Consider the following 17,327-nt stretch of genomic DNA (forward strand, 5'->3'; position numbering starts at 1 on the left):
ACAGATGAGTGTCAGAGGAACTGAAGATGGCTTGAGTCACCTTTCTTGGGAGACCCTAAAGCTCATTACAGCATTCCCAACAGCTCTTTCTACACTGAATTTAAAAACACCCATTCTGTCTGTCCTGTCCCCGCTCCCCAACTCCAAAAAACCAGCTGTTGGGATTCTTTAATCAAAAAGAAATGTAAAATAATCTGAACGTGCATATTTCAGCTCCTTAAGAATATTGCCTCTACATGTCATGTGGGGAACATTAGGCTGACTTGCCATCACCATTAAAAATGCCCCACGACTGGGGCCTTTGTCTGAGCCACAGCATTCTTCAAGCTGTGGGTTTTGTTGTTTTTTTTTTTTTCCCTAATGTTTCTCTACTGGTCCAGCGCAGCCTTGCCCCTGACTCCTCTCGGCAGGACCGCAGCCTAAGTTGCACATATACCACCAAGAAAGAGCTACAAAATGTCTACAACTATCCTTTCTGTATATACCTACTTAATTTTTCTACTAGTATAAAGCTATAGCGCCTGCGAGACCCCGGGGGCCGGCCGTGTCCGTACTGCTGATGGGTGTGGGGTCTGCCCCGAGCGCGGGCTTTACCGGGGCTGCGCCTGACGGCCCCCCAGAACCCCCTGCGAGCCCAGAGTTACGATAGTCTCATCTATCACGGCACTGGCCGGTGTTTCTTGCTACCGTTTGGCAGACTGGAGTTTTGGTTTTGCTCACCTCGCGGTTTTATTGCCAAGGCGAGGGAATTACTGCACCCCGACCAGCTATGCCGTCGTACCTCCCCCCCTTCCCCCCACCCCGGTACCGCTTCCGCGGGACGTGGCTTCAAAGGGGTTTGTCCCCAAACCGGAGCGACTGAGGAGACCGACTCCCGAACGCCGCTTTATCTGTGGGCGGCTCTGGGGTCTCCCTCCCCCACCCGTGACGCAAGACTAGTGCGGCTACGCTGCGGCTCCGGCACGTGGGAGCGGCGGGTCACGGGCCGCCGGGGGCGGGGCGGGCCCCGGATGCAGTTGCTGCCCCGGCGGCGGGGCGCGGCGCCCAGTTCCTGTGCGTGCCCTCGGCCTGCCGCCGCCGCCCGCCCGCCCGCCGCGTCATGTCGCTGGTGGCGGAGGCCTTCGTGACTCAGCTGGCCGGTGAGGGGCGAGGGCGGGCGGGAGGGGCGCCGCGGGCCGGGCCGGGCCCCGCTGTGGTATCAGGTGCCGCTCTGCGCGTCGCGGCCGGGGGCTGGGGCGCGGAGCCGAGCCCGCGGTGCCTCGGCCCCCTGGGTGACCCCTCCAGCCGAGACCGGGGCGCTGTGGGGAGGGCGGGGCGCTGTACAGGGCCCGGCCCTGGGCGCCTGTCCCCTCTTGTCGCCTGCCTGGCGCTGCGGGAGGAGGGCGGGTCACCCCGCGCAGCTCCCCACAGGGCACGGCCCGCAGGCTCACCAGGCGCCCTCCTTTTCGGGGTCCCCAACCCCGAGCTGTGCTCTTTACTTTGATTTAGTAATGTCCCTAAAATGATTTACTTTTCTTCAGCAGTCCATAAAACTGCATCGTATTCATAATTCCAGCAGCTGGCATTGGGTCCTGCTCCGTGGGAGAGCTCGGTGCGGTGCCATCCTCTCCTGCTCCCCACGGCACGTGCCGTGTTTCCTGTGTTGCTTTCGTGAAGCTGAGAAATGTAACGGTACCTTTGCTGCCTGTTAGTGCTCTTGTGATCTGCTGCAGCCGGGCCACATAAACTGGATGTGAGCCTTGTCATAAAACAGAAGTGCATGTCACTGTGGAGTTATTTAGCAACAAATGATACGAATTTGTTCTCAAGGAAAAAGAAAATATGCAGCTTGGGTAATTCCTGGCTAGGAAGTTGAAAATACGCTTAGTATGTTGCACGCTGAAAATCAGTGCATTGGTAGTTTCTGTTTACTTGTTATTCTCTGATCCTGATTTCTTGCTGTTACACAAGCTCACAAGCAATAAATACTGCAACGAAACAACATTTTAATTGCTGCTGACCTGTTGAGGAGGAAGCTGGTGTTCTGTCCCAGGAGCTGGGTCTTCTGCCACTCGGTAGAGGCCCCAACCTGGGAGTCCGAGTTGGATTATCTACTGTGAAAAAATACAGTTTCCAGAGCAGGCTTTCCCCTGACTGGTAGGTAGAGTGAAGGTGGTGGATCTTGGATCTGGGTATGCAGAGGTAGCCACAGACAAGCTTGAAAGTTGTGCTGGGCTCTTGGGATGGCATTCATTAATTCATAGATGTTAGCACAAGCCATGCTTAGGTTCTAAGGGCCAGAACCCTGGATCCTCAGGATGTGGAGAATATGGTCACTATCAGCATTGCTTTGTGCCATTTACTAGCCTTTATGATCTCTTTAGTATGTTTTATTTGCAATGTGAAATACAAGGATAATGACATATGTGAGGAGGTGTTGATTTTCCTGTGTTTCTCTGTGCTGTGACTTTTATGAATATTCTAGAATGACAACTTGCTGATATTTACTTTCTTCTGGAATTACAAATACAAACTCAAAACTATACTGTATGTAGGCATCTCATTGCTTTCTTGTTGAAAGTGCTGGGTTTTTTTTGCAACAACTTCCTGCTAAGTAAGCAGATTATTGTGGAATACAGCAATGGCAGATCCAAATTAAGTATAGTGTTAGGAAACACACGTTTGAGAAACTGGAAACAAGAAGACAAAGTTCTGCAATAAATGGCTGTTTCCTTCCTTGCTGAAGTGTTCTTCCTCTGTTCCTGGAGAGATTCCTCCCCCACCTTTGGGGTAGTTGCATGCTGCTTATACTAGTCTCAGACTCTCGTGGTAACAACTGTACTATTAAGGTAGCGCTTCGAGTTCATCAGAGCTGCTCAAGTACTTTTGGACCCTCCTATAATTTAATAGGCTTAAAACAGTAGCACCTCATCTTTTACCCCTCAGTCACAGGTTAAGGGATGCATGTTGTCTTTTTATAGGTAAAGTAGTATGTAGGTATCTAATAGGAAGATATTGGCAGTGCTCCTCTGTTTGCAGAGCAGAAATGGTTGGTGCTTACGTTATTAATCTTGTACTTCTGCTGGATATGCAGCTACTTACTGTGACTCAAGGTACAGTACAAATCCTTGTTGCAGACCTGACACTGAATCATTCTTTAAAACAAAATTATGATGTTGCCTTTGCTTTCCCAAAAGCTAATCAGTGTCAAAAGCAGTTATCTGCTTTGAAAACAAAAAATACCTTTGCCAATGGGTCATGGCCTTCTTAGCTTGTCTGTATTATGTACCAGTCCCAGACTGAAAGTAAATAGTGGCAAAACCACTCAATTTGTTCATATGGAAGTTTTTTCTAGGGGGAAAAGGAAAGTTGTCCGGGAACTTGGCCAATACCCATCACACTTCTAGATTTCCTGAGACATTGCACCGACACAGAGAATATTTCATTCTGGTACCAAGAAGATATAAATTTCCTGCAACTATAAGAAAATTTGTGAGGAAGAAAAATGGTGTATCTGCAAGGAAAAAATACCACTTAACAATGACGCTTGTCTTAATAGTGTCTTATCCCCATATCAGCTGTTGTGAATACTGCCCGTCTGTTATGTGTGTATGGAAATATAAGAGTGATTGAGAATTTTTTCCATGTCCATGAAAACAAAATTTGATTGGCTTGTCATTGAGGGTCCTGTTCATGAAGATGGTCGCTTTGTCATGGTGATCGCTATGAGCTACTGCTGCTCTAACACGTGTCAGCTATAAAGCGTGGGACTTGGCATGCAGGTGTTCAAAGACAATCATCCCAGCATAGTTTGTTTTCTAGAAATGTTTTCAAAGCTGAGGGGAGGGTTTTTAGTAGAGAAGAGGATCATAACTTTCTTTTACACACTAACTTGCTTGTGTATGTATTAGCGTGTTTTTTTTTTTTCTTAAGTACTACCCATCTTCACCTTTCCTGCACCTTATGCATTCACTTCTGATGTGCCTATTCACTGTCTTGGCACAAGCTGAAACATAGAAAATACCATCTAGACATAAGTAAGACTTTTTTTAATGTGAGGATAGTTTACATTGGAGCAGGTTGCTCAGGGCAGTTGAGGAGTCTCCATCTGTGGAGATGCTCAGCACTGAACTGGATATGGCCATGGGCGGCCTGTGGCAACTGACCTTGGATGTCCAGAAGTGCCTTCCAACTTCAGCTGTTCTCTGACCACCAGTTGCTCAGCCCACTTGCACTGCTGCAGTAATTCAGCACTCTCTCTGTGCAACATGCTGAGCATAGCCCGCTGCTCTAATGCATTAATGATTAAATACAAAATGATGACTAAATCACTAAAAACACTTGCTTTAGTGCCATTCAAGTGTTCACTTGTTCAGAAATGTAAAGAGGTTGATGCTGTATTTCAGGAAATAATAAACAAAAATTTCCATAGCTTCATGAATTGCAAGTATGTTATGTCACATTTTAAATCATCTATTTCCGAATTGTAGAAAATATTAATTGGATAGTATGGTAGGGAATTTGTTTAGAGTAGCTCAGCATCAATCACATATTAACGGGATAGGAAATGAGTGTTTACACTGTAAGAAGGATTAGAGTGCCAGCTTTCAGGTGGTCCAGAACATCAATCTTTCTAACTCTAGTAGTTTTGAGAAGCTGACTGCACAAATAATCTATAAAAGATTGCTGAAAGATGTTTAATTGATCACTAAATTACTCGATAAGCTTTACTTGTTTTTTCCCTAAAACATTAGTTTTAGATCAGTGATCAAAAGAGAGAAAATAATATTCTTGTTTGTCCTTTGATCTCTGGATGATTACTTCTGTTTATTGCTGTTGAGTTATGTCCAAGGGTCTTAGGCTAGTTTTAATACTAAGGAAAATGAATGCAGTTTGAAAAACAGATGCCCTTCTGCCTTTAGATATTTTACATTCTTAGTGGGTCTGCCTCCAATGTGACATGCCAGAGCAAAAATAAATCTCTGACGTGTATGTTTTATGTATTGAGACAAGCTGCAATTTGGCTGAGGACAAATACATAGGGAATGAAACCTGACCACCTAAATTGTTCCTGCACATAAAGACATAAAATTTGAACTGAATGTGCATTTTGTGCATCAAAATATGCATAGGTAACTGTTAACATTTCCTGCATTTGTAAGGTGAAAAAAACAGTTATTCTTGCTAATAATAGATTGTCTGCGGCACAGATTGTTTAAGCCTGCTGCAGAGGTGCTCGTAGTCAAAAAGAGGGGATTTGAAAACACCAAATCTGTCAGGCTGTATGATTTTATCTTACAGTGTTTTTACGTGTGGGTTTTTTTTTTTTTTTTGTAATCAAACTAATAGGAATCCCTTTAACTCTTGTTTAGTTTCAGTAAGCAAGCATCTTACGCTGGTCTTGACAATTTGTGCTCAGACACATAAGTTTTATGACTTGATTTGAACCAATCCTTTGAGTGGATTGCCCATCTAATCTTTTTTTTAAGTTGGGGAAAAAATGACCTTCATTCACAATTATTATAGTACAGTACATATTTCATTTTGAGTTATTGTTATTTCTTGTTTTTAAGAAGCAATGGAATTACAATTTATAATAGAGTATGCTTCCATAGTTGTTTCTGGCTCCATTAAGTCTAAGCAGTCTTTCTCTAATCAGCATTTTATTGTTACATGTTTTCTGCTGAAGTAGTATATTCTTTTCTCATGCCAGAAATAAGATTGCTCTAGAAGTAACGGTAACAAAATTAGTAAAAGAGAAGTAAAACGTATTATGGTCCGGTTTGATTTGCAAGAGATCTTTCATCAGTTGTAGAAAGGTTTGGGTATGAATGATGTTTAGGAGCCTAACTGTTCAGCTCACAAGAGGTCCTAGAAGAACAGCTTTGGAGAGAAACCGGATTTTTCTTCTCTTTCTCACTTTTTTTTTTCTCTCTGGTCCTTGGGTGCTCTGTTCTCTGGCTGTCCCTAGGCAATAACCTGCTCTCTTGCTGTAGGGTTGGACCCTATGAGCTGCTTCCTTTTCAAAACAAGAATGAGTGAAAGAGCTTGGTTGCTGTCCTTCTTTGCTCTGGTTGAACAGGTGTCGCATGTTGCTGCATTGCTGGGCATTCTCAGCCGTCTCTTTCTAAAGTGAGTGAGAAGCTGGATCTGTGTGCAAGCCATGGGGAGGACAAAGAGGAAGTCCACACCAGGTTCTGAAACTGTTATTATTTTTAAATTCTGGTGTTCAGTTATTAAGAAGATGACATAGATGTCATGTGAACATCGATGTTTTAAAACTAACTAGAAGAAGTTACATGCAGTACTAAAACCTATGAAATGTGTAGGAAGGATTGGAAACATCAAAGGAAAAAATTACAATGGTGCTGCAAAGAATGTAGGAAAAATTGATACCAGTCTCATTTGGGGAGAAAAAGCCCATTCAAAAAACTGGAATGTGAATGTTGAATTGGAAAGTAAAAATGCTGAGAGATGGGAATTTTTAGCAGTTCTGCCTTCTAGCTGTTGTGTGATGAAATTGAAGACAATATAATGCTTGCATCCCTAGCAAGAACTTTCAAAGTCCATCTGCATTTGAGTGGTTTTTTTTTTTTTTTTAATTTGAATGCCATGTTGGAGAAACTCTGGATGCATTGGAGTGTGTTCGCTGAAAGCCTTGGAAAAGAAATGAGGGAGGCTGTGAGGATACGATTAAGAGAACAGGATAAATGTTTTCAGATTCTGAAGTAAGGAGTCTGCAGTATTTCCCAGAGGTCAGGAAGAGCCTGAGAGGTGCTATTGCAAATACCATTGTCTGTTATGGGCTGACTTAAAGACTGTGAGCTCTAAAGCAACATCTTCCCCCTTGCTAGTGGCAGTGCTTGGCTGACTGACTGCACCAGTGCTAACTGTTTGCATTTCTACCATGCAGAGCTCTCCTGCCTAGAGATCTTGGCTGTTCTTGCCCCTTTGCAAGACCGTCACAGAGAGTCTCTGTTGTCATCTCTTTGTATCTCCTGGTACTGCTGCGCTCAGGGCTGTGGGCAAGACAGGGAAGAGAGAATGAAGGGGAGCCTTAATGAAAGGCCAGAGAGGCCAGGGTTGGGTAAGCAGGGATCGTGTGTGTGCAGAGCAGCTTTTGGAGGAGGTATGGGATACTGAGGTCCTGTCTGGTGAGACAGATGTGTAGCATCTCTGTTGTGGATCAGAGTAGGGGTGCTATGGATGAGAAAGAAGGGAGCTCCTTGGGGCACTTTGCAGAAGTGGTGTTCAGACTGCCTGCCAAGCATCCTTAGGGGAGGAGGAGTTCAGACTACCACAGAGAAGAGGGGATCTCGATCTAAGAGAGCTTTCAAAGGACTGATTTAAAGTATACTAATGTAGATAACATGGCTAAGAAATGTTGCGGTCCAGTAGGGCATTTAAGGCATTCGTGAGTATCATACCTCCACTGTCCTACTCTCACAGCTCCTGTGCTTGAAGTTTTACTTCTTGACTGAGGGCCAAAGAGGGGCAAGGGACTTAAGTAGCACAAGGTTTAGAGATCTATAAAAAGCTATAATTAAGAATTATGGAGCTTCTTTGAGATAGAGCATTTATGCTGAATATCAGGAATAAGTAAAATAGCTCCAGCTTGTCATGGTTTTATAAATAAATCTTTTGAGATCATTTAACTTGGCGCACACTCTGATTTTTTTTCTGAAGAAATCCAGATGTTGATTTAGGAACAACTTTTATTTATGGATTTGATTTTGTTGAGGTTTTTTGGCCTCCTCTTCTGATGGGAGGCGTGATTCTGCAAGTGTGGGGATGCTGAGCAACCTCCCTCCTGTGGCCTCCTCTAGCAGTGAGAGCGCTGAATGCCCTGGAGGATTGAACTGCAGATGTGTATGCTCTGGAAAGTCAACTCAAAGACAGTAACAGAATTGGACTAATGCTTAAATACACGCAATTAATAGCTTTCTTGGAGGGTGAAGAAGCAGATTGTGTCATGCTAAATGGCTGCTGCAGTCATGTCACATGCTGACTCTTAGTGGTGCAGCCACAGGAAACTCAAGTTTGAGAACTGCTGCTGAGGTTGAGTCTTTACGTTGACAGTCTGCTTGATCAATAATTACTGAACAGTCATGATTTATCTGAATTGTAATATCTCTACAAAGGCGGCCTGGGATGGATTTAAGCAAATGATGTAATTATTTGTTACATGATTTAATGCTTACTGTTTAACTTGTGTGAAAGTCTGTTTTCATTTGCCAAGGCACTATGAAACACTTTTTGGTCTTTTGTCAGCAGAGTCAGGGAGTTGCTGATGCTTTCATTTTTTCCTGGCCCTTGTTAGTTTACAGGATCAGGCCAATTACATGAAATTGATCTATACTCAGTGTGGGTGGGTTGAACTGGTGGGTCTTAAGGCAGCTAATTCACAAGTTTTTCCTACTTCCTTTATTGATCACCGATAATGTACGATATGTATATTTTTAACTGCTTTGGTTCCAAAGTGGCTGCACCTTCACTGTATTAATCAAAATACTTCAGTAAATAAGTGGAGGGTGATAATGATTTGGAAACACATCAATTCCTGGTATTTTCTTTTTAAACAATGTATTGCTACTTGAAAATATGACTGATTTATATTATGAAATGAGAATGATCATCTGCTTCTTTTTGATGCATCTTAACATCAAGCAGCTAATAACCCGCTTTACTCCTGGAGTCTGTGGGATAGCTTTCCCTGTGGTTTTCTTTGAGTTACTAGACTAACTAGAACATAGTTAGGAGCAGGTCCCCCCATAGCACCAGTCTTGGGAAACCAGAAAGGGTAACTGTTTTCCTGCTGATCGTTATGATGTTTGTGGCATAATGTTTGGAGACTTGTAAGTAATGTTGTTGGATGTGGATGTTGCCCAGGTGTAAGACTAAATTTCTTTTTAGTGTTTACTCTTGTGAGAAAACACTTTTGAGGTATCTCATTATAATTTAATCAAATTTGTACCTAGAGAGAGGCTGAAGGAAACTATGTGGAAATAATGTGTAAGTTAATCTCTCCAGCTGTAATATTGCAATACAGTGATTCGAATTAATGCCAACTTTTTTTTTGTTTGTTTTTAATAGAGGATACCTTGCCTCTTGGTTGTTTTAACAGGCCTTTAATGCCATCTGAACCAAACTGGTAAATACAGATGTTTTAGGGTTTTTTTTATGCAAGTTTAATATCAAAGTGTGTAAGAAGAAGATAACAGAAGGGAAGCTGATATGTGCAAATACGGTGACTATAGAGAAAGAATAGTCTTTATTTCTGTATGATCTATAAACAACTTCTTAATATTTCAGGAAATTGCTCTGTGTGAGAAGATGTTCCTGGGCCAGGTCCTGGCCCCACCTACACAAAATCACACAATGAGCTGCATGGAAGAGATTGTTAATTGACTGAGTACTTCATGTACAGAAGCAGAAAGAAGATACCAAAGGATAAATTACTGGTGTACTGAGAATTCAGTAAATCTTAGTTTATAGGAGATTTGGGGTGAAGGTTGTTTTGATTTACCTCTCACTATACAGTTTCAGTACCTGAGAAATAATCAACAGGATAGTAACATTTGGTGTTAATTCTTTAGCCTTGATTCTTATTAGGCATAGGCTAGTTTTATAACAGAAAAATATTTCTATATCTGCATTGCCTTTGAGAAATGTTCTTGTCCCACTGAAATTCTGTGGTATTGTTAAGAGCTGGGAACAGCCTCATTTCAAATTGAGTGTTTACCTACAAAAACTTTTAACCTGTTGACAACTTCATTTCCTGTGCAGGAGGGAACATCTTGATGCCTGGATCCAGAGGTCTCTGACGTTTGTCTGTGGCTGATATTCAAGAATGCTGTAGCTTGACAAGTGTGCTAAATGAGTGGCAGATGAGCAGGGCAAACCACACTGCATACCCTGCTGCTTGAAGCTGTCTATTCACACTAGGTCACTGAAATGGCTAGATTGTTGTTTAGCATATTTCACAATTTAACATGCAAAGTATTTCATGTCTTCTCATTTTCACAGTCAGAGTCTTCTTATTTTAAGTAACAGGATTAAAGGCATAACTGTAAACCATTTATTTAATTACATCTCTTTCATCATCATGAAGCTGCTTGGAAAAGGTGGATGAAAATGTCTGTTTCCCCCACCTATCCAGGCAGCACTGACACAGGTTGAGTAGTTTCCCAGTAATTCAGAGTGCAGGAGTTGAAACCAAGTTTTGTATACTCATAAAGAGACTCTGAACAGCCTGAACAAGGAATTAGTGGGGCTGAGGCACTGCAGAGCATCTTGTGAATGTGGCCCTTCCTCTTGCACAGACTTCACTGGGGGAATTCTATTGCAGCCTCTCATTCTTTGAATTAAAATTCACCTCTGTGGAAGTATAGTATGTCTTGTTTTGAGAGCGTTAGTTGGAGCTGAGACGTGTGTAGGCCTCAGGTGAGCTGCTGATCCCCTGCTGATAGTGGCATCCAGTGCTCTTAAGTATCTCTTCTTACAGCATATGTGCATTCTTCTCTCTTGCTGTCCCAAAAGTATTTGGGTGGATAAAGTCTTATTGAAATGACAGTCTGAAACGGCTGGAAAAGTTGAAATCAAAATGCTATCTGAATATCTGTCTCTGGCCATAATGTTGCCCATGTAAAACCTTTTGCCACAAAAGCTGAAAAATGCACCTAATGCAGTACATTTTTAGTGGCAAAGAATTTGTTGTGAGTGTCATGACTCATTCTGTATTTCGGAAGTTTTTTTGTAAGAACAGAAATGTATTTTCTAAGTCATTCTCTGATATGGCAGGTGAGGAGTCTAGGAATCTGTTTTAATAGTTAGTTACAAACCTGAGTAGTTAAACCTCCACTGGGAACATACAACACACCAGTTCACAGAATTTTCTTCCAAAACAAAAGTCTAATGTGACACCTAAGAACCCTGTTAACACTTTGAAATCTGCATTTTCTATGCTAAACTGTTAATAAGTAAACCACTTTGACTAGCAAACGTGTTAGGCTTAGAGAAATATTCATGCATTTTTAGTTATCCACAAAACCAAAGAAGATTTTATGTAGGTGATCTAATTGCCATTTTCTTCTGCAGTTGTTGTGATGCTGCATCTGCCAAATTCTTGGCTCCTAGGATAACAAGGCTTATGCAGTAATGCTTTCTGTGTCCATCTCCCTTTAATTCTCACTTCCCAGTAACTTTTGAACTCAAAGCTCATTTCAGGCAAATTTAACAGGGAGGACTGATCCTGCACATGGTAGTTTCCTGTAACTGTCATTAAAACAAGCAGTGTAGTAGAGGAGAAGTAGGGAAAGACGACAGTATGATGTTTGCTTGTCCTGAACAAATAGCAGACAATCCACATGAAAGACTAAATATTTGAATTTGTTAAGCATGGGAAAAGTTTCAGGGTGGGAAAACAACTTTTACTAAAGACTGCAAGCCTGAGAGACAGACCCATTGAAAACCACACAATAGTAATTCCTCTGATTATGGAGGCAGAAGGAAGAAGCAAATAGTTCCTTATTTGTAAGATATGTAGAGAAGTTATTCCTGTAAGGCATACTTCCAGGCAGTTATTTCATCCTGTGAGCAGCTAATGATAAAAATGTCTGTTGTGTAGGATCTAACACATAAATGTGATTCTGTGTTGAAAGCTTCTGAAACTGAATTGACATTACATTTGTTAATTTTTCCTTTATATACCTGGCGCCACAGTAGCCGTGGTTAGCAGGGAAATGAACATCTACAGACCAGAAGATTATAGTTGCCGAAGGATAAACTGGATTTGACTTCATTAGTGCACAAATGATAAGTTTGTGAGGAGTTATTATAGCATTAATCAACTTGATGGATTGGAAATATGACAGAACTGAAGCAGCATGTAATATTAGTACCTATTATTCTACAAATTATGTCTTCACCTACATTCATAAGGCAAGAGTCATTGCCGTATATTAAAGATGTTACACACTTTCTCCTCATGTGGAGGCATGTGGCATCCCTTCAGCAGTTTTTCCTCCTCTTTTCCCCCCGTAGGGTTCTGGTCTCCCTTGGCTGCATGTTTTCACCTTACAACTAATTGAAGGCAGCTTGGGAGCTGATATTTGAATTTAGCTTGCACCTTATGAATGTGGATATCTCATGCAGCAGTGTGTATTTAAACTTCTTGCTCCATCATTAAAAAATACTTAATATTCTAAACATCTTGGAAGAAAGATGGTGAGTAGAAATTGGAAGATATGGGACAGATGGTGAGTTGGGTGTTTAATTCCTTGATTTCAAGAGGATTGCACAGTCTTTGTGTATGTACCTCTGGTATTATTGAACGCTATCTGCTGCATGCAATTCTGAATGCATGCTGCAGAATACTTTTTTTCTAGGATATGAGTAATAATACATGAATCTTAATGTGGAGTTGATTGTTTTAGAATCCACTCTGTACAGTGATAGCAAAATCGATTTCTACCTGGTCTACGTACAAAGAACGGAAGGCCTTGGTTCAAGGCTCGTGACCACGTGTCCACCTTGTCCAAACACAGTCAGAATTGTGACCAACCTCTGGAGACCGTCAGGTGCCAAGTGCAGGAGGTATTATTAATTAATTTTTCTTAGAACTGCTGAAGTTTGGAGTTTAAGGTGTACTGATAACAAAGACTGAGATTTTCATATGGTTATTTGTCCTTGTTTCATTTACTTGTCAAAAGGCATATATTAGTACACAACTAAACTGTGAAGGAGTGAATGCAATGTTTTTAAACTACCCTTGTCCTTTCCTTCCCTCAAGTTGGGCGTGTGCTCCTGTGTACTAAGACTACAGGATAAAGACTTCATATCATGACTAACGAAATTAGGGTCAGCAGATATGGTTCATGAAAATCTGTATGTGATCAGTAGAATGTAGAAACAAAATTTAAGCTGATAAGGGCAAACAAGTTACAAAATATATTCTACTTGTGTTTTAGTTTATGGCATGGATATGGCATGCCTTAGCAGTGGTGTAGTTTTGGATTCTGCGTGCCAAGAAGCTGTTACGTGTATATATATATCTATATCTCCATGGCTGCATGTAGCTTACTGCCAAGATCAGACTGAATTAGTGTTTGAATATACTGAAATATATGTAGCTCTTTTGTTGGAAAATGAGAAGTTCATTTGATTTTTGTGGGCCTGAAATATTTCAGCCATGTGCTTGTTTAAAAATAGGCCACTTCCAGTTTGGGCCAGAATCTGAGAATTAGACACAAATCTGACATTTCAGTCTGAAGAGGGTCAGGCAAAAATTTTCAGTAGAAATGGGCCCATGCAATTTGAAGTTCTCTGTACTTTTGGGCATGTAAAAAGGATGTTTTCCCTGGTTGTCTGGTGTGTTTATGAGATCAGGGTACCTTCGTGACTTAGTTACTTCTGTAACTATCTCAGAGTCCAGCACTGATAAATTTGCTGAAGTGTAGTAATAACATTTTTAATTTCCTCATTCCATTTGCTCTTGCAAGACTTCAGTGGACCTGAAGAAATGCATGTTAGATAAATTATTTTAAACAGTTAAGGCTATAGTATCACAGACACTATCTTAGTATCTTTTTATTTAAAGAAGTAAATGTACTTCCACCTCAAGAATTTTTACTCCAGGGCAAAACTTTAATGGAGGAGTGTAAAACCAATAACTGCTACAATAAAACATAAAACATTTTTTCATGACACTTAAATGTGATTAGTTGCTTTCTCATGCCCATACTAGTATAGCTTCAATAGGCTCTGTGCCTTAATATTAGAGGCAGTGACCTTTGCAAAACTGTACAGTGTTACAAGCTTTACAGTTCTATGTGACTTTCATAAAAATTAATAATTCATGAGTATCCAAAAAGAATGTTAGAAAATTGTGCATACTTTAAATTTGAGGGCAAAGACACAGAGAATGACCTTACTGAAGCCAGTGGCATATTTCTGTTTGAAACACACATAGTTATAGACATTATTGCTTTAATAAAAAAAGATGTGATTAGAGCAATAGTTTTGTTTACAAATAGCTAGTTTGTGTGTAAGGCAAGGTTTGAACTGGTATTTAAAAACAGATTTTCAATCAGACATTAACAAGAAATGTAATGGAGACAAAATAACACGATGACCTGTTATCTTAATGCTACCATTAACAGTAAATCAGTACTGATTATTATTTTTCCCTTCCCATAAATTCAAGTGGTGTATGATTGATTAAATGCAGTGATTCTCAACTGAAAGATGTGATTGCCTTTTATTTCCTTGCCTTTTTTTTTTTTTTTTCAAAACAACTGTTCAACTCTTTTGAACAACTGATGATGCAGTTTTTTAAATGCATATTGACATTCCCATTTTGGGGTTGACCAGTACATCATTTAAAGCAATAGGTAGTCCCAGTCATCCTGGTGGCTAGGTTTCTGACATGCCCGAGCACCTGGCTTTGTGGGTATTTTATAGGACCAGTGTGGAAGCAACTTTAAAAGGCAGAAAGCTTTTCCATTTCCCCAAAGCATTCTTCACACTTGGTTTGGAGGTTTGTGCTTCCCTCCTCCGTGTCTTGTTCTGTTCTTTCCAGAATTCTTTGTTTAGTACTTTAATAAATAGTTGCTCTTGAGAGTGGCCAGAATTGTGATGGGAGTGTGCACAAGGCTGTCTTTATGGTGGCGGGAAAATAGCTGCTTTAGCTGCCTGAGAATTACAAGGCCATTCTGTGACGTAGCTTGAATTTTAGCTTTTCTTGCAACATTAAATTTTGGGACTTATGTTTTCTGCTCTGTGTTGTCACAGAGCAGATCTTCTGATCTTTTGTGGTCAGGAGACAAGTACAGGAGTGTACAGGGTGACAGTGGGACGTTTTTAGGGCAGGTTAAATCTTGCATCAGCATTTTTGCAGTTTGAGTTTCTGCTCTAGTAATGTCCGTGTTCAGTTAGCATCTGCAAGCACGTTGTTGTTTGGCTTGCTTAATTAATTCCTCTTCTTTCCACAGCTGCAGAGCCTTGGCCTGAAAATGCTGCATTGTATCAGCAACTGAAGGGTGGGTAGACTGGTTTTTGCAATTAATAATTACTTTATTTTTAGAAAACACATTAAATATGCGCTAAGATAATTAACTGGAAGGAAGCACAGAAACTGTTAAAAGAGTCCTTTGTGTTGTTTGTCTGGTCAGAGGTTTTAGCTACGCTTGCATCTGCCAATATAAACCAGCTATTCATGGCCTATAAGGTCCTTGGTTTATTATTGACTTATTATATTGGCTGCTGTAGGCAGTGTAAAATGATGTGGTTGCAGGCACAGTTGGCAGATTTACTGCACCAATAGCTGAGGCAGCAGATTTTTGAAGTCTTGTGGTAAAGTGGGCTCTCAGTAAAAAGGAACTGTTAAAATGTATAGGCTAGGATGGTTCAGGCTCCCTTTAGCAGCTCTTCATATATCATCAGATCACATTATGGCCCCCATTTGGGGCTCAGCAGCCTGCTACAGTTGTCAGAAGACTGCAAAGTAATGAAGACTAATAGGTAGCAGCCCTAGTCTTCTAAGCATGGAATTTTTATTGCAGTGAACTTGTCATCTTTCTTTTGTGTGACAGACCTAGACACAGTGTGCAATATTAACTGCAAGCGGCTTTTATAGGTTTCTGAATGCTTTTACTTTTTAGCCAGAGGAGTTATGAAGATGCGGTTTTATTTAACTTTGATTAGAAGAAGAGTAATTGGCATAAAACTCAAGCATTTGGTTTTTGGTTGTGAGCATTTTTTATTGTACATTGATGGTAATGTATGGTAAATGCAATTGCATTTGCAGGAGAAATATTCCTGGTATTCTTTTTTTCTCTTTTCTTTTTTTTTACTATTCATATCACAGGTTTTCTAGTCCAGCTGCATAATAATTATGTACATGCTCCTTGTTTTATGTGTAAGAAATGCAACCCAGAATGGCTTACAGTTGCAGGTCAGTAGCTAAATGGGCACTATTTTTTGTAATTGTGTTTTCTGTTTTTTTCTTTCAACAGAGGATCAGATTTTGCTTTCTGATAATGCATCTTCCCTTGCTGTTCAGGTAAAATGTCATCTTTTTTAAACTAAAGATGTTAATTCCATTTTATTTTTTGAATGATTATCTAGCTGAAGTAACTGCATTTAGCTAAACTAGTAATTTAAGAATTATTTCTGTCAAAATCAGTGACTTATTTCCTATATTTGATGTGCTTTACATTGTCATTGAAGTGCCAGAGCCTAAAAGATTTGAGGATTTTGAGTCTTGTATAGAGTGCCACTGCTTGTACTCGTGTTCATATTGGTCTGTGTTTGTACAGTATCTGCTTGTCTACCTACTGTGGGAACTGTGCGTGGTTCCCATCTTTTGTCATTTGGTACGCTAGTTTGTCTTGTAACATCTTGCATGATGCTTGCTGGTTATTTAATTCTCAAATCTTATACTGCCCCAAACTTGAGGCATATTTGCTTCACGCTGTGGGCATCAAATCCCTATATGTCTCTGATAGGCTTTCTCAATTTCATTGTGTATACAGAGTTGAGATCCAATGTGGTTTTTAGAAATAGTCCATATAATTGACAAACTTGCATCTCTAATTGACTTAAAAGCACCTCTGTGGCTGTGAAGTCCACGTCAACTCCATTAACCTGTTAGGTTCAGTAACCCCAAATCTCAGGGGGATGTTTTCACCGTTAGTAGAGAGGGCCTGGCTGTCAGAAGTGGTGAGCAGGATGTCTACAAGGTTCCTGTTCTTCAGAGCAACTTTGCTGCTGCTTTGTGTAGTAGGGAGTTACAAGGTTGCCCTGCTCCTTGCTTTTTGTGTGTGGTCTAGCTCAGTGCAGCTACAGCAAGCAGTCTTTGGGGGCTATCCAAAAAGGTCACATCTCATTTAGCTGAAGTGGGAGACTTGGAGGCTGTAACTGACGTTACCGGTAAAAAGATTAGGATCATTTGATCATGGTATCTACTTCTAGGATCTCTATCTTCCCCCCAGTCTGGTGATCTAAGAAATACCTCAAAGAGTAAATTCTATCATGGCTATCACAGCAAGAAGGTACCTTTATCCTTTGCTGGAGAGATTAGTCATCTTTGATACACCGAATAAAATAAGGCAGTGTTTGTTTATTTGGGCAGTGTGTTTTATAGTGTGCCTCACAGTAATGCAAATAAGTGGCTTTTTTGCTCACTTGATTTTGGTGCTCCTTTTTACTCCAGCAACTGTATTTTCTGTGGTTCACATGAATTTTCTTTCCATTCTACAATACATATAGGTGTGGCTTGTATTTAAAACACAAAGAAAAGAAACAACATAACCCTAAAATTTCCTTTTCTAATGCATCATTTTGCGTTA

At 40.8% G+C, this 17,327-nt stretch overlaps 1 protein-coding gene across 6 annotated transcripts in view; it reads left to right on the plus strand.

Moving 5' to 3' along the window:
• Positions 1-989: 989 nt before the first annotated feature.
• MTX2 (metaxin 2) overlaps positions 990-17,327 on the plus strand; it is a 35,492-nt gene continuing 19,154 nt past the window's right edge. For 2 of the 6 annotated variants that reach the window (XM_075093545.1, XM_075093550.1), the window contains exons 1-3: positions 990-1,139; positions 14,970-15,017; positions 15,993-16,039. In XM_075093545.1, coding sequence (XP_074949646.1) covers positions 1,100-1,139; positions 14,970-15,017; positions 15,993-16,039 — 135 coding nt within the window. In that variant the 5' untranslated portion in view covers positions 990-1,099. Of the gene's footprint in view, positions 1,140-12,058; positions 12,574-14,969; positions 15,018-15,992; positions 16,040-17,327 lie in introns of those variants that run through there. The other 4 variants (XM_075093546.1, XM_075093547.1, XM_075093548.1 and 1 more) reach the window with 4 other exon arrangements.

The sequence above is a fragment of the Phalacrocorax aristotelis genome, chromosome 5, assembly GCF_949628215.1.
Source record: "Phalacrocorax aristotelis chromosome 5, bGulAri2.1, whole genome shotgun sequence".
Classification (NCBI taxonomy): domain Eukaryota; kingdom Metazoa; phylum Chordata; class Aves; order Suliformes; family Phalacrocoracidae; genus Phalacrocorax; species Phalacrocorax aristotelis.